This window comes from Vicugna pacos, chromosome X (genome assembly GCF_048564905.1).
Source record: "Vicugna pacos chromosome X, VicPac4, whole genome shotgun sequence".
NCBI classification, from domain to species: domain Eukaryota; kingdom Metazoa; phylum Chordata; class Mammalia; order Artiodactyla; family Camelidae; genus Vicugna; species Vicugna pacos.
The window spans coordinates 52146670-52173849 of NC_133023.1; the positions used below are offsets into that span (position 1 = coordinate 52146670).

The following is a 27180-nucleotide window of genomic DNA, read 5'->3' on the forward strand; positions in this document are numbered from 1 at the left end:
ATTGACAAACCTCTGGCCATGTTCAACAAGAAGAAAATAGAGATGACACAAAGAAACAAAGTAATAAATGAAAATGTAGAAATTACAACCAACACTACCAAAAAATCAAAGGAGAATACTATGGACAATTATATGGCAATAAATTGGACAACTTAGAAGAAATGGACATGTTTCTAGAAACACATAGTCCACCAAAACTGAACCAAACCTAAATATCCATCTACAGATGACTGGATAAAGAAGCTGTGGTATATTTATACAATAGGATACTACTTAGTCATAAAAATAATAAAATAATGCCATTTGCAGCAACATGAATGGCTCTGGAGAATATTATTCTAAATGAAGTAAGCTGGAAAGAGAAAGAAACATATCATAAGCTATCACTCATGTGTGGAATCTTAAAAAAAAATAGCAAGAAGAAATGAACTTATATATAAAACAGAAACAGACTCACAGACATAGATAACAAAGTTATGGTTACCAGGGGGTAAGATGGTTGGAAGGGATAAATTGGGAATTTGATATTTGCAGATACTGACTGGTATCTATAAAATAGATAAACAAGTTTGTACTGTACAGCACAGTGAACTATATTCAATATCTTGTAGCTTATGGTGAAAAAGAATGTGAAAACATATGTATATTCATGTTTGACTGAAACATTGTACTGTACACCAGAAATTGACACAACATTGTAAACTGACTATAATTCAATAAAAAACAAATACAAAAAAAGCACATATATGGAATAAAGTATTGCAACAACAGATGCTGATGGAGATCTTAAGGACAATAATTTATATATAGTATAATTTAAATAAAATTATGAAATTAAAAAAAGAAAAAATAGATCATTTGAGCAGACCAATCACTAGAAGTGAAATAGAAACTGTAAAAAACAAACAAACAAACAACAAAACAAAACAAAAACAAAAACCTCCCTGCAAACAAAAGCCCAGGACCAGATGGCTTCACTGGGGAATTCAATCAAACACACAAAGAAGAACTCATAACAATCTTACTCAAATTCTTCCAGAAGATTGGAGAGGATAATGCCAAAGTTATTCTATGAAGCCACCCTGATACCAAAGCCAGACAAAGACACTGCCAAAATGGAAAGCTATAGGCCATCCTTCATGAATATAGATGCAAAAATCTTCAACAAAATATTATCAGAATCCAACAACACATAAAAAAGATTATACACCATGATCAAGATGGATTCACCCCAGGGACACAAGGATTCTTCAACATATGGAATCAATCAATATGATACACCACATAAACAAGAGAAAGGATGAAAATTACATAATCATCTCAATAGAGGCAGAAAAACCATTTTATAAAATTCAGCACCCATTTATGATAAAAACTTTAGCCAAAGTGTGTATAGAGGGGACATATCTCAACATAATAAAAGCTATTTATGACAAATCTACAGCCAGCATAATACTCAATGCTGAAAACCTGAGAGCCTTCACACTAAAATCTGGAACAAGACAAGGATGCCCACTCACCACTTCTATTCAATACAGTATTGGAAATCCTAGCCATAGCAATTAGACATAAATAATAAATAAATAAATAAATAAATAAATAAATAAATAAATAAATAAATAAATAAATAAATAAATAAAGTAAGTAAGTAAGTAAGTAAGTAAGTAAGTAAGTAAGTAAGTATATAAAAGGGATCCAAATTGAAAGGGAAAAGGTAAAATTGTCATTATATTCTGGATTCCATGATACTATATATAGAAAACCTTAAGTGCTCCACACAAAAATTACTAGTTTTGATAAATGAATTTGCAAGGTTGCAGGATACAAGATTAACATACAGAAATCAGTTTCTTTACACTAACAGTGAACTATAAGAAAAGGAAAGCACAGAAACAAACCCTTTTAAAATTGCCTCCAAAAAATAAAACACTTAGGAATAAATCTGACCAAAGAAGTGAAAGACTTACATGTGGAGAACTACAAAACACTGACTAGAGAAGTTAGATGAGTTAAAAGAATGGAATGATGCCCCATGCTCTTGGATTAGAAGAAGTAATATAGTTAAAATGGCCATACTAGCCAAAGCAATCTACAGATTTAATGTGTTCCCTACCAAATTACCCAGGACATTTTTCACAGAACTAGAATAATCCTATAATTTATATGGAATCACAAAAGACCCAGAATTGCCAAAACAATACTGAAGAAAAAGAATAAATCTTGGGGAATAACCCTCCCAGACTTCAGACAATACTACAGAGTGACTGTAATCAAAACAGTATAGTATTGGTACAAAAACAGACATAAGGATCAATGGAACAGAATAGATAGCCTACAAATATACCCACAGAATTTCAGTCATTTAATCTTTGACAAAGGAGGCAAGAATATACAATGGAATAAAGACAGTCTCTTCAGCAAATGGTGTTGGGAAAGCCACATGTAAATCAATGAAGTTAGAATACTCCCTCACATCATATACAAAAATTAACTCAAAATGGCTTAACAACTTAAATATAACACAAGACACTATAAACCTCTTAGAAGAAAACATAGGCAAAACATCTGACATAAATCTTAGCAATGTTCTCCTAGGGTAGTCTACCCAGGCAACAGAAATAAAAGTGAAAATAAACAATTGGACATAATCAACTGTATAAGCTTTTGCACAGCAAAGGAAACCATAAGCAAAACAAAAAGACATCATATGTAATGGGAGAAATATTTGCAACAGATGAGACTGACAAGGGCTTCATTTCCAGAATATAAGAACAGCTCATACAACTTAATAATAATAATAATAAACCCACTCAATACAACAATGGGAAGAAAACCTAAACAAGCAGTTTTCCAATGAAGACATACAAGTGGCCAACAGCCACATGAAAAAAATGCTCAATATAACTAATTATCAGAGAAATGTAAATCAAAACTACAATGAGGTATCACCTCACACCATTTAGAATGGCCAGCATTCAAAAGTCTACAAATGATAAATACTGGAGAGGGTGTGGAGAAAAGGGAACCCTCCTACACTGCTGGTTGGAATGAGTTTGGTGCAGCTGTTATGGAAAACAGTCTGGAGATTTCTCAAAAGACTAAAAATAGACTTACTCTATGATCCAGCATTCCCATTCCTGGGCATATATCCAGAGAGAACCTTAATTCAAAAAGATACATGCACCCTAATGTTCATAGCAGCAATATTTACAATAGCCAAGACATGGAAACAACCTAAATGTCCATCAACAGGTGACTGGATAAAGAAGATGTGGTATATTTATACAATGGAATACTACTCAGCCATAAAAACTGACAACATAATGCCATTTGCAACACGGATGCTCCTGGAGAATGCCATTCTAAGTGAAGTAAGCCAGAAAGCAAAAGAAAAATACAATATGATATTTCTCACATTTGGAACCAAAAAAAAAGACAATTGAACTTATTTATAAAACAGAAACAGACTCACAGACACAGAAAATATACTTATAGTTACCAGGTGGGAAAGGGTGTGGTAAGGGATAAATTGTGAATTTGAAGTTTGCAGATACTAACTATTATATATAAAATATATTTAAAAAACTAATTCATACTGTATAGCACAGGGAACTGCATTCAATGTCTTATATAACTTATGGTGAAAAAATATGAAAATGAATATATGTGTGTTCAAGTATGACTGAAGGATTATGCTGTACACCATAAATTGACACAACATTGTAAATTGACTATACTCTAATAAAAAATACATAAGCAAAATAATCATGGGAGTCAAAACTCAAAAAACTGTGGAAGTTGCTAGGTATTGGGCAGTGTGCAGATGCTAGAAGAATTTAGAGGAACATGATAGAAACAGCTTAGACTGCTTTGAACAAACTGTTAGTAGAAACATGGGTATTAATGATTCTGCTGGTGAGGGCTCGGAAGGAATTAAGGAACACAATAGAAAACATGTATATTTTCTTAGGGAACACTTAAATCATTATAAACAGGCTGTTGGGAGAAATATAGACATTAAAGATGCTACTGCTGAAGACTCAGAAGGAAATAATGAACATGTTATTAGAAACTGAAGGAAAGAGGACCCTTGTTATCTAGTAGCAGAATTGTGTCCTACAGTTATGTGAGAAGCAGAACTTGTAAGCAATTAATTTGGTTATTTATCTGAGATTTCAAAGCCTAGTATTGAAGGTATTGCCTGGTTTCTTCTTGCTGCTTATAGTAAAAGGTGAGCAGAAAGAGATAAATTGAGGAAAGAACTGTTAAGCAAAAAAGGAACTAGGACTTCTATGACTATATCATTTAGGAAACACTCAGCAGATTATAAAAATTTCTAAAATTAGGAGATTCAATCAGGAAGATATGTTCTGGAAAGAGAGCCAAGAGTGTGGCTGGACTGATTTTTGCTATTGTCTCAGAACAATCAAAAGAGCACAGTATTCAGTCATATAGGGGGCTCTTTAAAAGCATTAGGTATCTGACTCTTGGATCCCCTTAGGTATCTCAGTAGAGGTGAAAATTAGAGATGGGATGGCTAAGGCAATTATTTAGGAAAGATTTGCACAGGATTCTGTTGCCTAATAGAATAAATCTCACTGACATACCTGAGGGACCCACAAGAGTTTGAGGACCTTATACCAACATAAACACTGCTAGCTTGGCCTAAAATGGTCGAGAAGATGAAATAAAAGAAGACTGACAGACCCCCAAAATTCTTTAAGCAGGAAATAGGCTGATAAAACTACTCAGCTTTAAACACAGGCTACTTTTCATAAAAAAGGAAAAATGACAGACGGTGGAGCTGCAAACACAAAAGATTGAGCCACGTTCACAGAGAATCATTCTGAGCCTTGAAACCTAATGGAAATTGCCTAGTTGGATTTCAAAATCACTTAGCATTAGTGATTTATTTTTTCCTTCCATTTTCTCACTTTTTGAGTGGGAATATATATAACTGTTATCCTATACCTGCCTTACCACTGTATTTTGGTAGCAAATCATTTGTTTTCTAGATTCACTGGTGAACAGGTGTAAGGAATTTTACCCTATGATGAATTATAGCAAGAGACTCATCCATACCCAATCTACATGATTTAGATGATGAGATTTGGGACTTTTGAGCAGATGATAATTAGATGAAACTTTGGACTTGAGTTGATGCTACAATCAGTTTAGACTTTTGTGGAGCTTGAAATAGAATGGGTGTATTTTGAAGTGGGATGGATGTAAATCTTTGGGGGCCAGAAGGTGAGCTGTGGTAGACAGAGTAATGACACCCCTAAAATGTCCACGTCCTAATCCCCCAAACCTGTAATCATGTTACCTTACATGGCAAAAGTGCATACGACTTAGTTATTCTCTAGGAATCAGTCAACATGGGTTTTTCTAATGTCTTCCCATGATTACATTTAGGTTAAATATTTTTAGTGACGCTGTGATGCTTTAGTAAAGAAGTAGTACTATGCCCCTCTTGGTGCATCACGTTAGTGATACAAAATGTTGATATGCTTATCACTGGTGATGCCAGATTTTTTCCACTGTAAAGACAATGATTTTCCCCTTGTAACTGATAAATATCTTGCAGTGAGATATTTTGAGACTGTGCAGATATCTGATCCTCACCGCACTTTCATCCACTAATTTTAGTGTTTGTTGATGGTTCTTGCCTGAAAATTAGTGTGGCATTTACTGTAGTGACTTTCTATCTTGCTCATTTCTTCCAAATTTGTTAATTAAAATTCGACCATAAGAGAGAACTGTTCCTCCTCCAGAGTGTGTGTGAGTGTGTGTGTGTGTGTGTGTGTGGTGTGTGTGCTGTGTGTGTGTGTGTGTTTATATCAGTATGGAACCTTAGATATTATTTTATCCTATGAGTTGTAACAATAATATCTTTATTAATTTTGTTGCATAAATGTTCCCACTTTGACCATAGGACAATTTTCATGTTGGCTTCTGTGTTCTTTCATCACATTCCTGTAACATTTTTAAAGAATTTCTTTACTTTCTGGTATCACAAGATGTTCCAATCTCATCTTTTATTTTCCCTGTCTCAGCCCTGGAATCAGCTACTTCTCCAAGAAGCCTTGGCTATTTCACTAGAGAATGGTATTTAGAAATGGCCTGGGTGCTAAGTGTGCTCATTGTTACTAGAGTGGCACTGCTTCTAGGTATTCTATGGATACACACTTATCTATATTTACTTTGGTATCTATCTGTATATTTTTTAAAAATGAGTTTTAAAAACATTGTTTCCATTAAAATCCAACACCACAGTGACCGTCTAAGCCTTCTTTCTTTGCTTATTTGTCATGTCCTTCTTCAATAGCAAGAAATCTAGTTTCCATTATTCATAATATATTTACTTTATTTAATCCTAGAATATAAGTATATTAGTTTGAGTTGCTAACCCATACCCCTGTAAGCAGTAAGTTTACCAACTAGAGTACAGTGTTTGTATAAATTCTTAAAATATACAGTAGAAATATGGTTTTCAAAAATTACTTTTGTTGAATAACTCTCCCGGAATTCACAATACTATAGAGCTACAGTCATCAAGACAGCATGGTATTGGTACAAAAACAGACATATAGACCAATGGAACAGAATAGAGAGCCCAAAAATGAACCCATAAACCTTTGGTCAACTACTCTTCGACAAAGGAGGGAAGAATATACAATGGAATAAAGACAGTCTCTTCAGCCAATGGTGTTGGGAAAACTGGGCAGCAGCATGTAAAGCAATTAATCTAGAGCACTCCCTTACTCCATACACAAAAATTAACTCAAAATGGACCAAAGACTTAAACACAAGACAAGATACAATAAACCTCCTAGAAGAAAATATAGGCAAAACATTATGACATACATCTCAAAAATGTTCTCCTAGAACAGTCTACTCAAGTAATTGAAATAAAAGCAAGAATAAACAAATGGGAAGTAATGAAACTTACAAGCTTCTGCACAGCAAAGTATACCATAAGTAAAACAAAAAGACAACCTACGGAATGGGAGAAAATTTTTTGCAAATGAAACCGACAAAAGCTTGATCTTATATAAGCAGCTCATATGACTTAATAATAAAAAAACAAACAACCCAATCCATAAATGGGTAGAAGACCTAAACAAGCAATTTTCCAAGGAAGACACACAAATGATCAAAAAGCACATGAAAAAATGCTCAATATCACTAATTATCAGAGAAATGCAAATCAAAACTACGATGAGGTATCACCTCACACCAGTCAGAATGGCCATCATTCAAAAATCCACAAATGACAAATGCTGGAGAGGCTGTGGAGAAAAGGGAATCCTCTTACACTGCTGGTGGGAATGCAGTTTGGTACAGCCACTGTGGAAAACAGTATGGAGATTCCTCAAAAGACTGGGAATAGACTTACCATATGACCCAGGAATCCCGCTCCTGGGCATATATCCAGAAGGAGCCCTACTTCAAAAAGATACCTGTACCCCAATATTCATAGCAGCACTATTTACAATACCAAGACATGGAGACAGCCTAAATGTCTACCGACAGATGACTGGATAAACAAGTGGTGGTATATTTATACAATGGAATACAATTCAGTCATAAAAACCGACAACATAACTCCATTTGCAGCATCATGGATGTTCCTGGAGAATGTCATTTTAAGTGAAGTAAGCCAGAAAGAGAAAGAAAAATAGCATATGAGATCGCTCATATGTGGAATCTATAAAAAACAAACAAACAAAGCATAAATACAGGACAGAAATAGACTCATAGACAGAGAATACAGACTTGTGGTTGCCAAGGGGGCAGAGGGTGGGAAGGGATAGATTGGGATTTCAAAATGTAGAATAGATAAACAAGATTATACTGTATAGCACAGGGAAATACATACAAGATCTTATGGTAGCTCACAGAGAAAAAATGTGACAATGAATATATATATGTTCATGTATAGCTGAAAAATTGTGCTCTACTCTGGAATTTGACACAACATTGTAAAATGATTATAAATCAATAAAAAATGTTAAAAAATTACTTTTGTTACTTCTTTTCTTCCAATCCTCTTTAATATGGCTATGTTCCTCATTTGTAAAATAATTAGGTTCATTTCTTACTGTTTGTATTTTATTTTGGGTTCTTTTGACTGTCAGGTTGATTTTACTTAAGTATTTATTTAGTTTTGAGTACATGAAACATTAGTATTATTCTATAAGTAAGACCTATGCAAAAAAAAAAAAAAGGCCTACCCGTGGAGTTGCTCCTCTCTCTTCCCTGCTACATCTTTTCATTATTTCATCCTTTCCAAACCATACCTGCCAAACTCCTACAGGTAATCAATTCATTAGGTTCTGGTTTATCTGTTCTGTAAATCTTTTTTCACAATAAACAGCTCAATTTTTATTTTCTTATGTCTCCTTTCTTACATAAAGATAGCATATTTATAGGTGCACATCTGCACTTGCTGCTTTAATTTAATAGTATATAATGGAAATCATTCCATATGAAATCTTCATTTAAAAAATTATAATATACTCTATTTACCCCAATAGTCCAAAATATTATCATTCCCACATGTAACCAATATGAAAAATTTGAATTGGTTTACATTTTCTAATTTTTTTATTTTGAAATAAAATAGATTCACAGGAAGTTCTAAAGACAGTTTCCCCCAAAAGGAGACATCTCATATAACTATTCTATATTATCTAAACCAGGAAAATAACATTGGTACAATCTGTGTAATTAGTGCCATGCCATTTTAACACGTGTTGAATCATGTAGCCACCACCGCAGTCAAGAGACTATTCCATCATCTCAAATATCTCTCTCATGCAAATGCTTTATAGTTGCACCCATTACACTCAATGCCTACCGTCACCTAAACTCTGGCAACCATTAATCTGTTTTTCATTTCTATAATTTGTCATTTTGAGAATGTTATACAAATGGAATTAATATGTTATGTAACCTTCTGAGAGAGGATTTTTGCACTCAGCAAAATTGTTATGTGCAATAATAATTCATTCTTTTCTATTGCTGAATAGTATTCCACTGCAATTTGTTTAACCATTCACCCACTGAAGGACATCTGGGTTATATCAAGTTTTTGGATACTACAAATAAAGCTGCTATGAACATACCTGCAGAGGTTTTGTGTGAACGTGTTTTTATTTCTCTGGGATGAATGCCCAGGGATATAAGCGATAGGTTATACTGTAAGCCCATAGTATTTTTTTTAAAGAAACCTCCAAACTTTTCAGAGTAACTGTATAATTTTATGTTCCCACCAGAAGTTTATGAGAGATCCAACTTCTGTGTACCCTAGTCAGCATTTGATGTTATCATTATTTTTTATTTTAATTGTTCTAATAGGTATGCAGTGATACATCATTGTGTTCTTAATTTGCATTTCCCTAATGGATAGTGATCTTGAACAACTTTTCACGTGTTTGTTTGTTTATCATATGTATATCCTTTTAATGTCTTTTGCTCATTTTCTAATTGGATTGATTTCTTTTTTACTGTTGAGTTTTGAGAGGTCTTTATATTCTAGATATGAGTCCTTTACATGGCTTGCAAATTTTTCTCCAAGTTGGTAGCTTATTACTTCATCTTTGTAATAGGTCCATTCACAGAGCAAAAGTTTTAAATTTTGATGAAGTCCAATTTGTTAATTAATCTATTTTATGGTTTGTACTTTTGGTGTCATGTCTAAAACCTGCTCAATAAGACTCTCCAGATAAGTCTAAAAGATTTTCCCCTATTTTACATTCTAAAAGTTTTATATTTTTACATTTAAATGTATGATGATTTCAAGTTAATTTTGTGTAAGCAGCGAGGCTTAGGTTGATGTTAATTTTTGCTGCTTATACATATGCAATTGCTCCAGTATCATTAGTTGAAAAGATTGTCTCACTAATTTCACTTAGCATCATACCTTGAAGTGTCATCCAGTTACTGCAAAACAGTAGAATTTCCTTCCTTCTCATGGGCAACTATATATTATATTTAATCTCACAACTTCTTTATTCATTCGTCTGTGATAGACACGTAGGTTGTTTTCATGTCAGCTATTGTGGATAATGCTGCAATTAACATGGAGGGTAAGCTATCTCTTCAAAACCTGGTTTTTATTTCCTTTGGATATATATTCAGGAGTAAGGTTGGTGGATCATATAGTAGTTTTATTTTTAATTTTTTGAGGACTCTCCATTCTATTTTCCATACTGGCTTCACCAATTTACATTGCCATTAACCATGCACAAGGATTCCCTTTTCTCCACACGCTTGCCAACACGTATCTCTTGACTTTTTGATGACAGCCATTCTAACTGGTGTGGAGTGATATCTCATTGTGGTTTTGATTGCATTTCACTGATGATGATTAGTAATGCTGAATATCTTTCCGTGTACCTGTTGGCCATTTATATGCCTTCTTTGGAAAACTGTATTCAGTTCCTTTGCCCATTTTTCCATAGGGTTGTTTGGTTTTTCACTGAATTATATGAATTCTTTATATATTTTGATTATTATCCTCTTATTCAATATATGGTTTGCAAACATTTTCTCACATTCACTATGTTGCCTTTTCCTTTCATTATCTGTTTCTTTTGCTGTGCAGAAACTTTTTAGTTCTATGTAGTTCCACTTATTTATTTTTTATTTTGTTTCTTATGCTTTTTGTGTCATATACAGGAAATCACTACAAAGACCAATGTCAAAGGGCACTTTCTATGTTTTCTTCTAGGAGTTTTATAGTTTCAGGTCTTATGTTTACATTTTTAATCCATTTTGAGTTAAGTGTAAGATAGAGTTTCAATTTCATTCTTCTGCATAGGATTATCCAGTTTTCCCAACACCATTTATAGAAGAGACTATCCTATCCCCAGTGAGTATTCTTGGCCCCCTTGTCAAATATTAGTTGACTATATGTGCAGGAGGGTACCTCTGGGCTCTTGATTTGGTTTCACTTGTCTATATGTCTATTTTTATGCTAGTACCATACAGTTTTGATTACTATAGCTTAAAATAGTATAGTTGAAATCAAGATTTATGATGCCTCCAGCTTTGCACTTCTTTCTTAGGATTGAAAGTGGATCCAGCAATTCTACTCCTGGATATGTATTGGAGAAAAAACACTAATTCGAAAAGATACACACACCCCAATGTTCATAGCAGTATTGTTGAAAATTGCCAAGATATAGAAGCAACTGAAGTGTCCATCAACAGAAAATGGATAAAGAAGACATGGTATATATACACAATGGAATACCACTTAGCCATAAAAAGAATGAAATTTTGTCATTTGCAGCAACATGGATGGTCGTGGAGGGTATTATCCCAAGTGAAATAAATCAGACCAAGGAAGAGAAATAGTGTATGATATCATTTATATGTGAAATCTAAAAAATACAACAAACTAAGTGAATATAACAAAAAAGAGGCAGACTCAGAGATATAGAGAACAAACTAGTGGTAACCATTGTGGAGAGAGTAGGGGAGGGGAGGGTATTAAGAGGTATAAACTATTATGCATAGAATAAGTTATAAGGATATATTGTACAACATGAGAATACAGACAATATTTTATAATAACCATAAATGGAGCAAAACTTTTAAAAAATTGTGAATCACTATATTATACACCCGAACTTATATAATATTGTACATCAACTATACTTCAGTAAAAATATTAAAAAATAATGATGATTTTTTAAAAAGAAAGTGAAACAGCCTTACTGCTGATATGGAGAAATTTTTAGTGGTCTAGATAGACAATCAAACCAGCCACAACATTCCCTTAAGCCAAAGCCTAATCCAGAGCAAGGTGCTAACTCTTCAATTCTGTGAAGGCTAAGAGAGGTGAGGAAGCTGCAGAAGAAAAGTCTGAAGCTAGCAGAGGTTTGTTCTTAGGTTTAAGGAAAAAGGCCATTTCTATAACATAAAAGTGCAAGGTGAAGAAGCAAGTGGTGATGTAGAAGCTTCAGCAAGTTACCCAGAAGATCTAGCTGAGATCATTAATAAAGGTGGCTACACTAAACAACAGATTTTCAATATAAATAAAACGACCTTATATTGGAAGAAGATGCCACCTAGGATTTTCACAGCTAGAGAGAAGTCAATGCTTGGCTTCAAAGCTTTAAAGGACACACTGACTCTCTTATTAGGGGCTAATGCAGCTGGTGACTTTAAAATGAAACCAATGTTTATTTACCATTCTTAAAATTCAAAGGCCTTTAAGAATTTATTTTGCCTCTGCTCTCTAAATGGAACAACAAAGCCTGGATGACAGAACATCTGTTTACCACACAGTTTACTGAATATTTTTAGCCCACTGTTGATACCTACTGCTTAGGAAAAAAAAAGATTCCTTTCAAAATATTACTGCTTATTGACAATGCACCTGGTTACCTTAGAGCTCTGATGCAGTTGTATAATGACATTAATGTTTTCATGCCTGCTAACACAACATCAATTCTGCAGCCCATGGATTAAAAATTAATTTTGACTTTCAAGTCTAATAATTTAAGAAATATATTTCATAAGACTGTAACTCACATAGTGATTCCTCTGATGAATCTGGGCAAAGTAAATGAAAACCTTGTGGAAAGGATTCACCATTCTAGATGCCATTAAGAACATTTGTGATTCATGGGAAGAGGTCAAAATACCAAGATTAACAGCAGTTTGGAAGACATTGATTCCAATCCTCATGGATGATTTTGAGGGATTCAAGACTTCAGTGGAGGAAGAACTGCAGATGTGGTGGAAATAGCAAGAGAACTAAAATTAGAAGTGAAGCCTGAAGATGTGACTAATTGTTGCAATCTCATGATAAAACTTTAATGGATAAGGAGTTGTTTCTTATGGATGAGCAAAGTGGTTTTTTGAGATAAAATCTACTCCAGGTGAAGATTCTGTGCAAGATTGTTGAAATGAAAACAAAGGATTTAGAATATTACAAATAAGCCTGGTTGATGAAGCATTGGCAGGGTTTGAGAGGATTGGCTCTAATTTTGAAAGAAATTGTACTGTGGGTAAAATGCTATCAAACAGCACCGCATGCTATAGAGAAGTCATTTGTGAAAAGAAGAGTCAATTGATGCAGCAAACTCCATTGTTGTTTTATGTTAGGAAATTGCCACAGACACTCCATCCTTCAGCCACCACCATCTTGATCAGTCAGCAGCCACTAACATTAAGGCAAGATCTTCCACTAGCAAAAAGATTACAACTTGCTGGAGGTTCAGATAGTGGTTAGAATTTTTTAGCAATAATTTTTAAATTAAGGTGTGTACATTTTTTAGACATAAAGCTATCATACACATAATGGACAACAGTATAGTGTAAACATAACTTATTTGCACTGGGAAACAAAAAATTTGTGTGACTCACTTTATAGCAATATTCATTTTATTGCAGTAGTCTAGAACTGAACCAACATTACCTCCAAGGTATGTCTGTATATGTCTATTTGTTCTATTTGACTTAAACTATGGTTCAAGTTCATTTTCCTTCTTTATCTTCTGCATGGATGATATATCTATTGTTGAAAGTGAGGTATTAAACTCCTCTACCACTGTTGTATTTTTGTTTATCTCTCTCTTCATATTTGTTAATGTTTGCTTAATGTGTTTAGGTGCTCCAATGTTGGGTGAAAATTTATTTATAATTGTTATATATTCTTGATGAATTGACCTCTTTATATATATAATGACCTTCTTTTTTGTTATCATTTTTAGCTTAAATTCTATCTTGTCTGATATAAATATAAGCTACTCCTGCTCTTTTTTTGGTTTCTATTTGTCCAGAGTATCTTTTACCCTCCTTCCACTTTAAGCCCCTGTGTGTCCTTGAAGCTGAAGTGAGTCTCAGCATATAGTTGGGTCTTGTTTTTTATCCATCTACACACTATATGCCTTTTGATTGAATAATTCAATACATTATCATTTAGAATAATTATTGATATGTAAGGACAACTAATTCTATCTTACTGTTTTTTAAAATATTTTTATTCAAGTATAGTCAGTTCACAATGTGTCAATTTCTGGTGTAAATCACAATACTTCAGTCATACAGGAACATACATATATTCATTTTTATGTTTAACCATCAGTTATTATAAGATATTGAATATAGTTCCCTGGGCTATACAGTATAAAGCTGTTGCTTATCTATTTTATATATATAGTAATTAGTATCTGCAAATCTCGAAGTTCCAATTTATCCCTTCCCACCCCCTCCCCGTTGGTAACCATACATTTGTTTTCTATGTCTGTTAGTCTGTTTCTGTTTTGTAGATAAGTTTGTTTGTTCATTTGTTTAGATTCTACATATAAGTGACATCATAAGATATTTTTTTTTCTTTCTGGCTTACTTCACTTAGAATGACATTCTCCAGGTTCATCCATGTTGCTGCAAATGGCATTATTTTATTACTTTTTTATGGCTGAGTAATATTCCATTGTGTAAATACACCATTTCTTCTTTATCCAGTCATCTGTTGATGGACATTTAGGCTGTTTCCATGTTTTGGCTACTGCAAATAATGCTGCTATGAACATTGGGCTTCATGTGTCTCTTTGAATTAAGGTTCTCTCTGGATAGCTGCCCTGGAGTAGGATTGCTGGGTCATATTGTAAGTTTATTTTTATTTTTTTTAGGAATCTTCATACTGTTTTCCATAATGGTTGCACCAAACTACATTCCCACCAGAATTGTAGGAGGGTTCCCTTTTCTCCACACCCTCTCCAGCATTTATCATTTGTGGAATTTTGAATGATGGCCATTCTGACTGATGTGAAGTAATATCTCATTGTAGTTTTGATTTGCATTTCTCTAATACTTAGTGACATTGAACAGCTTTTCATGTGCCTATTGATCATTTATATGTCTTCACTGGAGAGTTGCTTCTTTAGGTCATCTGCCCATTTTTTGATTGTGTTGTTTTCTTTGTTATTAAGTCGTATGAGCTTTCTATATATTCTGGAGATTAAGCCCTTGTCAGTCTCATCTTTTGCAAATACTTTCTCCCATTCTGTAGGTTGTCTTTTTGTTTTGCTTATGGTTTCCTTTGTTGTGCAAAAGCTTATAAGTTTAATTGGCCCATTTGTTTATTTTTGTTTTTATTTCTATTCCTTGGGTAGATTGCCTTAGGATAACACTGCTGAGATTTATGTCAGATAATGTTTTTCCTATGTTTTCTTCTAAGAGGTTTATAGTGTCTTGTCTTATGTTTAAGTCTTTAAGACATTTTGAGTTTATTTTTGTGTATGGTGTGAGGGAGTGTTCTAACTTCATTTATTTACATGCAGCTGTCCAGTTTTCCCAACACCATTTGCTGAAAGACTGTCTTTACTCCATTCTATCTTCTTGCCTTCTTTGTCAAAGATTAATTGACCAAAGTTTGTGGGTTTATTTGTGGACTCTCTATTCTGCTCCATTGATCCATATGTCTGTTTTTATACCAATTCCATGCTGTTTTGATTACTGTAGCTCTGTAGTATTGTCTGAAGTCTGATTTCACCACCTCCAGCTTCATTCCTTTTGTTTAGTAATGCTTTGGCAATTTTGGTTCTTTTGTGCATCTTATTGTTTTCTTGCTGTTTCCCACTTTTTTCTTTCTTCCTTCCTTGCTGCCTTCCTTTGTAAACAGATGATTTTCCACAGTGGTATGTTTTTATTCCTTTTTTAATATATTTTGTGAATCTACTGCAAGTGTTCATTTTGTGGTTACTGTGAAGCTTACATAAAACATCTTAGATATAACAGTCTATTTATCACTACAATTTAACTTCAATCTCTTGAAAATACTGCTTTTACTCCCCTCTTTTATGTTTTTGATGTCATCATTTACATAATTTAATATTGTGTATCCATTAACAAATTGTTGAAGCTACAGCTACTTTTAATACTTTTGTGCTTTAACCTTTATACTGGGATTAAATAGGTAACACATCACTATATTACAGTGTTAATGGTATTCTGAATATGCTCACCTTTACCAGTATGTTGTATATTTTCATATACATGTTATTATGTTACCAATTAGTGTCCTTTGTTTCAGCTTGAAGAATGCTTTGCAGTATTTACTGTAAGAAATATTTAGTGGTGATGAATTTCTTTGGCTTTTGTTTATTAGGAAAAAGTTTTTATTTTACCTTCAATTATGAAGGACAACTTTCTTGAGTGAAATATTCTTGGTTGGCAGTTTATTTCCTTTAGCATTGTGAATATATCATCCCATTATCTCTTGGCCTACAAGATCGCTGCTGAGAAATCCACTGATAGCCTTACAGGGGTTCCCTTATATGAGATAATTTTTTTCTCTTCCTGCTTTTAAAATAGTTTATCTTTGATTTTAGACAGTTTTATTATCATGTGACTTGAAGAATACTATTGTGGATTGAAATTTTAAGATGATCTATTAGCTTCATGAACTTGGATGCCCAAATCTCTCCCTAGGTTTAGGAAGTTTTCAGTCATTATTTTTTAAAATAAGCTTTAAGTCCATTTTCCCCTCTCTCCTTCTGGGACTCCAATAATTAGAATAGTATTTTTGCTGATATTGTTTCATAAATCCTGTAAGCTTTCTTCATTCTGTTTTATTCTCTTTCTTTTTGCTCCTTTGATTGGATAATTTCAACTGGTCTGTCTTCTAGCTCATTAATTCTCTCTTCTGCTTGTTCAATTCTGCTGTAGAAGCACTTGATTGAATTCTTCAGTTCAGTCATTATATTCTTCAGCTCTAAAATTTGTTTGTTTCTTTATTGTGTTTTCTCTCTTTGTTGAACTTATTTTGCTCTTGTATTGTTTTCTTGAGTTTTTAAATTATTCATTTGTGTTCTCTTATAGCTCTCTGGGCACCACCACAGAACAATCATTTTGAATTCTGTCAGGCAATTCCTGACTTCCATTTCTTTTGGGCCAACTATTGGAGGTTTACTGTATTCCTTTGGTGGAGACATGTTTCTCAAATTCTTCATGATCCCTGTAGCCTTTCATAGGTGTCTGCTCATTTGAAGTAGTCATATCTTCCAGACTTTATGGATTAACTTTAGTAAGGGAAGCCTTTCACCTGTGAATGGGGGCATGTTGGGCCTGTGCTATGACCCTGGGTCTGGTAGTACAAGGTGCCAAGTTTGGGAGCATGTGTCAGACACTATGGGGACATGATGTCCCTTTGGCTCAGGCTACTGGGGTCCACAATATCATCAACTGCATGCTCCTTGGTGGGCACTGTGGGGGTGTGGGGGTCCACAGTGGCTGCAAGGGCTGTTTGGGTCCTACCTGGCACCTCCAGGTCTAATAGGGGCCAGGGCAGGTAGTGGTGGTGTCTGAAGCTGGTGGTGTACACATTCAGCTTTTGGTCAACTGTAGGTGCCTGTTTATAGTCAAGGGCCAGTTGCAGAGACATGCAGTTATGGGAATCAGGGCAGGTAGCAAGGGTCAGAGCCAACTATAGACTCACTGGCAGCTGAAGAGATCCTGGATGTCAGAATGGTTTCCTATGGTTGCACACTCTTCTCTCAGGCATGCACATTTCTGTGGGGGCTGGTGACAGGGTTCAAGCTGGGCATATACAAGTTCACAGCTGGAAAGACTAGCTAAAGGTTGACACAGTGGTGTTGGCTAGTGACAGAAGGCATGGCCTGATCTGAACCCATAAGCATCTATGGAGTCCCTGGCTGTTGATGTATATTCCTTCAGCTGCATACTCTCCCCCCGGGCATGCACACTACAGTGGTGGCTGGTGATGGGAGTTGGGCTGTGGTCATGCCAGTACACAGTTGGAGTGGCTAGCTAGAGGTGGGCACAGTGGTGCTGTCTAATGACAGAAGGTAGGGCATGATCCAGGTCCACAAGTAGTTGTGGGGGCCCTGGCTACTGGCATGCTTACCCATAGCTGCATGATCTTCCCCCAGGATGAGACCAAAGATGTGTGTTAGGCCAGGGGCTAGACCCAAGTGTGGACACGGCGGTGGTGGTGAGCCCAGGGGACACAGGCTGGTGTCCTAAAGCAGCTGTACTGACACAGCTTCAGAAGCCCACATTGGCTGCGGGTATGGCTCCTGGGCTCTGGTGGGGGTGGGGATGATCTCAGTTAGCTTGTGTTTTATATATATGCAGCTGCAGATGCTTTGGATAGTTGCCAAGGTGGTTCATGGGCTCCATCAGGGGTGAGTGGGTGGAAGGAGTGGAGACTGACTCAGGTGGCTGGCACATGAATATTTGTGGGTAGAAAGCTGGTTAGATCTATAGGGAGTCCACAGCAGCTATGCTGGCCATTGGTTTCACTTCAGTGGTGAAATCTGCTTAGTTCATCTGTAGAACAGGTCTCTGTGAACTTTGCTCACTCCCACTGCATGTCTGCTAATAATGGCTTATGCTTTTCTTCCTTATTCCTAGCCAGCTGTATACATCTCAGCTTTGCTGGACTGGGTGATGTGAAACTGAAATGGAAATTTTACATAGTACCTTGAAAGGCAGGAGAAGCTTTTTACTCACCCCACTCTTCCTTTCCTGGCAAGAGGAATTCTTTTAGCTGGGAAGTTCCTTCTTAACACTGAACAATGCCAACTTGGATGATAGGAATAATGCAAGCAAAATGAAGTTAGTCTTCTTTCTTCCCTAGTGCAATAATAATTATTATTATTATTATTATTATTGTTATTGTTATTACTATTATTATTATTATTATTATTATTATTATATTTGTTCTACTGTGTTGCTAAAACTTCCTAAGTAGACTCTAGAAGCATCCAAGAGCTGTTTTTGTTCATGGATAGCTGCTCAATCATCAATCTTTGTAGGGGCTGGGGGAGTGGGGAGGCTGGATTCTTTAAAATCATAAATTTTTTTTTGCCAAGCTTCATGTTGCCTTTATGTTATTGATTTTTAGTTTGAATTCCATTGTAGTCAGAGAAAACATCATGCATGATTTCCATTTCTTTAAAAAATTGTGTGTGTTTTATGGACTAAGATATTGTCTATCTTGGTATCTATTCCTTGGCAACTTAAAATAATTTATATTCTGCTGTTGTTGGGTGTAGTGTTCTATAAATGTTTATCAGATCCTGTTGCTTGATGGTGCTCTTCACTTCTAAATCAATTCTGATTTTCTGTCTATTTGAATTTTCAATTATTGAGAGAGAAGGTTGTTAAAGCCTCCAAGTATAATTGTGGCTTTTTCTATTTCTCCTTTCAGTTCTACAAGTTTTTTGCTTCATGCAATTTGATGTTTTATTGTTTGATACATAAACATTTAGGATTGCTATATTTTCTTGAACATCTTTAGAATTCTAATTTGATTTATCTACAGTGTTTCTGAGTGCATGTCTTTGTATAGTTTGTTAGTGATTGCTTTAGGCATTACATTGTACAAACATAATTTATCATAGGCTACTAGTGTCAACATTTCATGTTTTTGGTGAAATGTACAAGCCTTACTTCACTTGATGTTCTTTACACTCCCTCTTTTTATGATACAATTGTCTTAAGCATTTCCTTCACATACATTGAGAACCATATCAGATCATATCATAATTTTTGCTTTATCTCAATAAAGCTGGAAAATATTTTTTTCTTTAACCATCAAACATACTTGAGAAAACTCAAGAGGGGAAGAAAAGTCTATCAAACTTATCCACAATTTTGCTCTTTCTGTTGTTCTTTTTTCTTCCCTAATATTCCAAGATCCCTTGTTTTACTGTGTCCATTTTGTTTAGAGAAATTCCTTTAGTCATGCTTTTAAGGATAGGTCAGCTGTAACAAATTCTCTAGTGACCTGTTGCTTGAATTGAATAATTTCTGTTATTCTAAAAGTTCACTGTTTCTTTCCTCTGTCTTCTTTATTCTATTGTTGATTCCATCCATTGGATTTTTAAAATTCACTTATAGCACTTTTCAGTTCTATAATTTTCACTTGATTCTTCCTTATATCTTCTGGCTCTTTGCTCAGTCTTTGTATTTCTCTACAAAAAGTTTCTTTTGCTTCATTGAGATTGCTTTTCATTTGTTTCAGATGGATTCCCAATTGCTTGCTAATGCATTTTTATGATGGCTGCTTTAAATTTCTAGTCAGATAATTAACAACTGTGTCATCTTGGTGTTTATATCTATTGATGGCCTTTTCTCATTCATGTTGAGATTTTCCTGGTTCTTGGTATGACAAATGATTTTCAACTGATGGTTGCACATTTTGAGTATTATGAGAATCTTGTTCTTACTTATACCTTCTGTTATAGCAGGCCTTCTCTGACACTGCCACTTCAGGGGAGGAGGGGCACTGCCTCATTACTGCCAGGATGGCATGGAAGTCCAGGTTTTCCACTTGGCCTCAATTGACATCCCAATGGGAGGCAAAGACTCTTTGTTACTGCTAGGCAAAAGTAGGAATTTAGGCTCCTCAATAGGACCCTGTGGATACCACTCTGGCAGGAGAAGGAGAATATCTCATTATTGTTCTACACATGGTCTCCTCTTTACTGACACCACAGTGTGGCAGCCTGAATTCCACTGAGTGGCGGTAAAGTCCTGTATTTCTACCAGGACTCTTCTGACATTACTGCAGTGCTAAATGGTCATGGGAGTCCAAGTGCTTTGTGTGGTCTCCACTGACACCATAGGGAGTTGGGGAGGGTGTCTCATTACCACCAGGTACAAATGAAAATCTGGTTTCCCAAGTGACCTCCTTGGCACAACCATATGGGGCAGGGAAAGGATGGATGAGGTGTCTTGTTACAGACTAGCAAAGGTAGAAGTCTAGACTCTACACTCAGCCTTTGCTGAAGGTGGAGCAGGGACTCAATTTTTTCTGTGGCATTTTGCTGGAGTGAAGAGATTATTATCCTTTCCAGATCCTTGGATAGTGAGAGCAGGCTTTTGTTGAGCCCTTTTTTACTGCACCGACTGTTGTTGTTGTTATTGTTATTGTTGTTGTTTTTAGGTTGTCAGCTTCTACACTACCCAATCTGGGAGATAAGAGGCAAAAACAAAGGTGACTAGTGGTCATATCATTCTCTAAGTCCCTAGCTGGTCTTGTCTGCTTTATTCCCTTCATATTTCAGAGTCTTCTTGTGTTGCTTTTATATAAAATGTCCAGGGGTTTTAGCTGAACTCAGTAGAGGAATAATATACATATTAAAATCAACGCACATATGTACTTTTTTTTCCTTTGTCAGATTGACAAACAAGAAATTATTGAAGTGAAGATTAGAACTAGGGGCTGAGACTCAGCAAAGAGTAGAATCATTTTTCATTCTATACTTTATGGTTGGAATTTTTACCATGTACATGTATGACATATTTTTTTTTAATTTAAACATTTAAAGCAGTAGTTACTTTTCAGAGCTTGTCCTGCATGGCATGTCTTGGGAAATGGAAACCACTATTCATTCTTTCCTTCAGAAAACTAACTCCTTTCTAGGAGTCTATGGCTCCCCTATCTCCTTGTACTCCTGTCACTGACCATTCTTTCTTGATCTATTTTGTGGTTTCTTCTAATGGCCCTTCAAACATTGCCACTCCCTAGATTTCAATCCTTGGTATAATGTTTACTTTCTTGCTACAAGTATTCCTTAGGCAAGAATATTCACTCACATGGTTTTAACCACCACCTCTGTGCTACTGAATGCCAACTCTATTTCCCTAATCCTGTTCTATTCTCTGACCTCAGATATCTCGTAGGCATATCTATTTTAACTTGTCTCAAACTGAACTCCTGCACTTTTTTATTTTACAAATCTTCTCCTTCCTCAGCCTATCATAGTAAATAGCAACTTCATCCTTCCCATTGCTCAGATATAAAATCTTGAAGTTATCCATGACTCTTCTCTTTCTCTCACATTCCACATAAGATATATCAGCAAATCCTGTTTGCTCTACCTTCAAAATTATTTAGAAGTGACCACTTCTCACCATCTCCACTATTACCACTCTTATTCAAGGTACAATCATTTTTTATTGCACTATTGAAACATGCTCCTAATTAGTCTCCATGCTTCTTCCCTTGTTCCCCTACAGCTATTACCCACAAATCATCCAAAATAGTTCTATTAAACATAAGTTAAATCATGCCATTTCTCTGGTCTAAAACTTCATTCTATCTTACTCAGATAGCAAAGTCAAAATCCTTCCAATGGGTTCTAAGACCCTAAAGGATGTACTCAGCTTTCCCTCACCATTTCCTCTCTGAAGCTATCTTTCTTCTGTTTCTTCTTTTGATTAATCCCTTCTAGCCAATCTGACCTCCTTGTTGTACTATGAACATGATAGGCACACTTCTGCCTCAGGGATATTCAAATTACCATTTCCAGCCTAGAATGCTTTTTCCCCAGATACCTGAAAAATTATTCCTTTATTTCCTATGGGTCTCTGCTCAAAAGTCATCTTCTCAATGAGATCTTCCTGGCCACTGCATTTAAAATTTGAAAATCACTTTGTAACCATATCTATTACCCTTTTCTGCTTTTTAAAAAACATTTATATTGAGTTATAGTCATTTTACATTGTTGTGTCAAATTCCAGTGTAGAGCTCAATTTTTCAGTTATACATGAACATACATATATTCATTATCACAATTTTTTCACTGTGAGCTACCACAAGATCTTGTATATATTGTTCATCTTAATGCTCCTTATCATCTAACATACTATATATTTTACTTATTTTGATACTGTTTTTATAAATTCCATGAGGGCTGCATTGCCAGTGCCTAAAACAGTACTTGGCAAATAGTAGGTACTCAATATATATTTTATGAATGAATGAATCAATTGATTAATGAATCAGTAAATGGTATCTGGGCTTTAGACAAAAAGTCAGAAAATCACAGCCCACACACCTGCTGCCAATTTTGGAAATAGCATTTTAATGGAACATTCATTTGTTTATGTTATCTATAACCGCTTTCCCAATACAAAGTACAGTTGAGTGGTTGTGACAGAGATCTATGACCTGCAAAGCCTATAATATTTACTGTATGGTTCTTTAAGAAAAAAACTGCTAATCTCTGCTTTAGATTCATAGTCAACTACTTCTTAGATATTGTTCTCTGGATATTGTTCAGAAACCTCAAATCCAGCCTGTCCCAAACTGACCTTTTTTTCCTTCTCCCCAAAACTTTCTGATTCTGTATTTCTTATATGTGTGGAATACAGCTCCATCCATCCATCCAGTCAAGTTAGAAATCCAGGATTCAGACGTCTCCCTCTCCTACATTTTCCACTTCCAATCACCAATTCCTACTGCTTTTGCCTCTTTGTTCTTCTTACCACTGGCCTAAGACTACAATTATTTATTGTTCAGATTATGGCAACTATACTCTCTCTCTGTGATCCATCTTTCACACTACAGCTAAAATAATGCCTACCAAATGTAAGTCTGTTCACCATACTACTCTCCTTTCAAGCAATGCTTTCACAAGCCTGAAGGAACAATTTCAAGCATTCCAAACTCCTCAACTAGGAAAACTAGTCCTTTTAGGATCTGGACACTGTTTCCAATCACATCCCCTGCCACTCCTATTTCTATTTTATGTTCCAACAATACCAAATGGCTTGGGGTTTTATGCCTGTGAGCCTTTGTTCATGCTGGGCCATCTCCTCAAAATTTCCTTTCCCTATTTCCCTTTCTTTCCCATCTGAAGTATTGACCTAGGGTATACTTCTCTGCAAATACACATCTTTAATAGTACCAAAGTGCCCTGGATATACCCAATAATATCACTGTACCGAAATGACTGGTGATGTAGCACTCATTTAGTGCTTAATAATGATTAAGTACTTCAACTCTGAGTCAGGCTATTTGGATTTAAATCTCAGTCCTTTCATTAGCTAAACAGCCTTTGGCATGTGACTGTCACATAGCATGTGTTTATTATCATCTTCACATTTCAGTGAAAAAAATTACTATCAGAGAAGTTACATCATTTGATGTAATGCAGATAACATGCAGAGAATGTCAATTTTCCTCCAATATCCATTCTCTCTCTCCCTCTTCTTTTGTAAAATAATTAAATTCTTAGCTGGGCACATTGCTACCCCAAATAAAACACTAAACTTCCCTGCCTCTATTATAGCTAGATGTGACAATAAGATTAAATTCTGACGAATGGTATGCAAATGAAAGTGATATATGTGACTTCCAGGTCACAACCTTAAAGAAAAGTGTTATACTCTCCACTTCCTTTCTTTCATCCTTCTCAGTTGACATCATGTAGAATATTTGGTCACGCAGATGAAGTGGCACCTAAGGGATGTTGGAACAACAACAAAGAAGTAACCAGGGTTCTTGTCCCTGTCAAGTCACCATATCAGCCCTGGAGCACCTTTCTGGACTGTTCCACAATCAAGAAAAAAAAAGTCTCTTGTATTGGAGCCACTGTGTTTATATATGATGTCTTGGCAGCTTAATCTGTATACTGCCTAATATAGCTAGTAAGTGGATTTGGACTGTGGATACCACCTGGACTATATCATCAGACCCCTCACCCTGAAGAAAAGTTTTTATTGAATTGTGCTCTGTTAGGATGGTATTGACTGCTAGAAAGCTTAGAGTCAAATGTCGAGACATTTGTAGCAAGTGTATAGGACTTGTCAATAAAGATTTCTTGTCTAGCCTCATTCCTGGGTTCATTTTCTGTCTCTATCCTTATTTTTCATTTTACCTAATTATAATGTATACCACCTCATATTTTACATACCACATAAAATTTATATTACCTTAAATTCTGAAAGAATATGATGGGGTTTAAATAAGTATTGCTTTCTTTATGGTTTAATTTTACATATACCAGTTTTATCTCTATTATTTTTCTTTGTTTACATGGCTGTTTCCATATTATACTGTTAACTCCTTAAAGGCATGAACAGTGATTCTTTTTATTCCTCCATACCACCTAGCATGGGCCTTGATAATAGTTACATTCTCCACAAGTGTTTGCTGAGTGAATTAATTTCACAGAGTCAGAAATGCTATTAAATGTCATTGTGTCGTATAGAATTTCCTTCTATTATAACTGGAGCCAGGGAGAAGACACAATTCTAAAAGTTTGCTAGGGGAAAATGTGACATGTTTGGAGAAGTGATGGTGAGGACAGAAAATACATACCTTAACAAAATGTTCAATTAGGATTTCCACCACAATGTTCTGGAATTTGATGTTCATCATGGCAGCCACAGTGTCCTCCTGAGCTCTCATCAGAGTGGGTCCAAAGATCACCCCCATGTTAGAGGGGGTCATAAGATTCTCTTTGCTGTGCTCACACACACTGCCAGAAGAGAAAGAAAATTATTAACAAGATTCTCTCTAAGACCCACTTGTAATCAAGACTGTGTTAGGTGCTTTAGGGAGGAAGAGAAACTAAAAATCAGAAAGAAAAGAGAGGCCCAAAATATACATGGGAACAAAAGATTACAAAGGAAGCAATTAGCAAAGACTACAAGTATATAATTAGGGGCCAAAGTGAGACAGAGCTAACTTACTTCATAGCACAGTAGGAGTTAAATGAAGTAGGGTGGGTGGATATAGTTAGAAAGTATTTGAAGAGACAGGAGGAAAGCAAGATGAAATTCAATGACAAGAGGCAGATCATGTATAAAGCATATATAAAGAAGAACAAATGGAAAGAATCTGAAAATTAAATATATATATATATCTGAATCACTTTGCTGTATACCTGAAATTAACATTGTAAATCAATTACACTTCAATGAATTTTTTTAAAAGAAGAACAAAGCATATGTAAAGAACAAAGCACACAGAGAAAGTGCTTACCAGTCTCATCAGTCAGGCATCTATCTCCTTCCCCACCCAGAGTCAGAGAGGCAAAAAACTCAAAGTGCTGAAAGGGATCCTTAAGGTTAGCACTTTGCCATTGTCTTCACTTTACAGATGAGAAAACAGTGGTCCAGAGAAGGAAAGGAATTTTCCTGAGGTCACAATCATTTAGCCTGATTAGGGTAGGGCCTGTAATCCTTAACTTTCTGATCTCTTGTCACTTTCCTCACTTAAATCACCTTTAGTGGCTTCCTATCACTTATAGGACATGGCCAATTCTCTTCAAAGTGGCAATTAAAGTCTTGAGTAACTTGGTACCTATTTCCAATTCCAATGCATACTCAGGCTGTGAAGCTGACCTGGGTTTGAATCCCAACACTGCTACCCATTAGCTGTGCAACAGTGAGTGTTAGTGACCTGACCTCTCTGGGCATCAGTGTTTCCACTTGCAAAAATAGCATCCTCCTCAGAGGTTTGTGAAATAAATGGAGCTAAATTTCTTTAGCATGGTGTCCTGGAAATATTCCATGAGAAATATCTGCTGTTATTATTACCTCTCCAGGAGCCTCCATCTAGACATTGCTGACCTCTGATACTCTTATATACTACACTGCTTAGATTAGGTTTGGGGCTGCATCGTGCTGTTCCAGACCTCCATATCTTTGCTCATGTCATTCCCTCTTCCTAGATCTAAAGAATATCTATTCATCCTTTGAGGCTCACTTTAAGTGACATTTTCCTCTGGGCTCTCACAGCCTACTGCCCTCACCTTGATTGACACCACTGGAAAGTAGTAGAGTATGTCACAATTTTCTGTTTCTTATCTGCCTTTTCTACTAGGTGGTAAATAACTTCCAAGGTTGTGTGCCTCACACAGAGCAGGTACCAATTAATTATTTTTAATGGAACTGAGTACCTCCAGTGCTCTTTCACATAGTACTGGAGGCAGCCAAGTAAAAGGTGTGCAGCCTTTTGGTCAGTTTGGCTCTGAGGGTGGGAAGGTGAGGGAATGGAACAGCCCACCACAAATACTTTCTTTTTTTTCTTTTCTTTTTTCAGCTTTATTAGATAGAATTATTACAGTTTGACTGCATATATACATTATACTGCATGTAAATACATATATATAATATACTGCATATTTTTTAGTTTGTATATGAAACACTAACTTTCAAAACCTGCTCAGGTCAGTCTCTGGAGGGACTGACCTCATCAATAGAACTTACCCCATCAATAAGCAGGCTCTTATCACTTAGTAGGTAATTGACAGGGACAGAATCCTTAGACATATCCTAAATCTGTTAAGCTCAAGACAAAGGCTGGTTGCCATTCAGAAGATAATGAACAGCAGCTATTCACAGGCCTTTGGTATTGGAACTCTGGTGATGAGTCCCTTTTAACAATTTAAA

General features: G+C 35.5%; 1 protein-coding gene across 3 annotated transcripts in view; it reads right to left on the reverse strand.

The window, feature by feature from the left end:
* OPHN1 (oligophrenin 1) overlaps positions 1-27180 on the reverse strand; it is a 564560-nt gene that overhangs the window by 69817 nt on the left and 467563 nt on the right. For all 3 annotated transcript variants that reach the window (XM_072956529.1, XM_006215235.4, XM_015248679.3), the window contains exon 19: positions 25103-25262. In XM_072956529.1, the coding sequence (XP_072812630.1) occupies positions 25103-25262 (160 nt within the window). The remainder of the gene's footprint in view (positions 1-25102; positions 25263-27180) is intronic.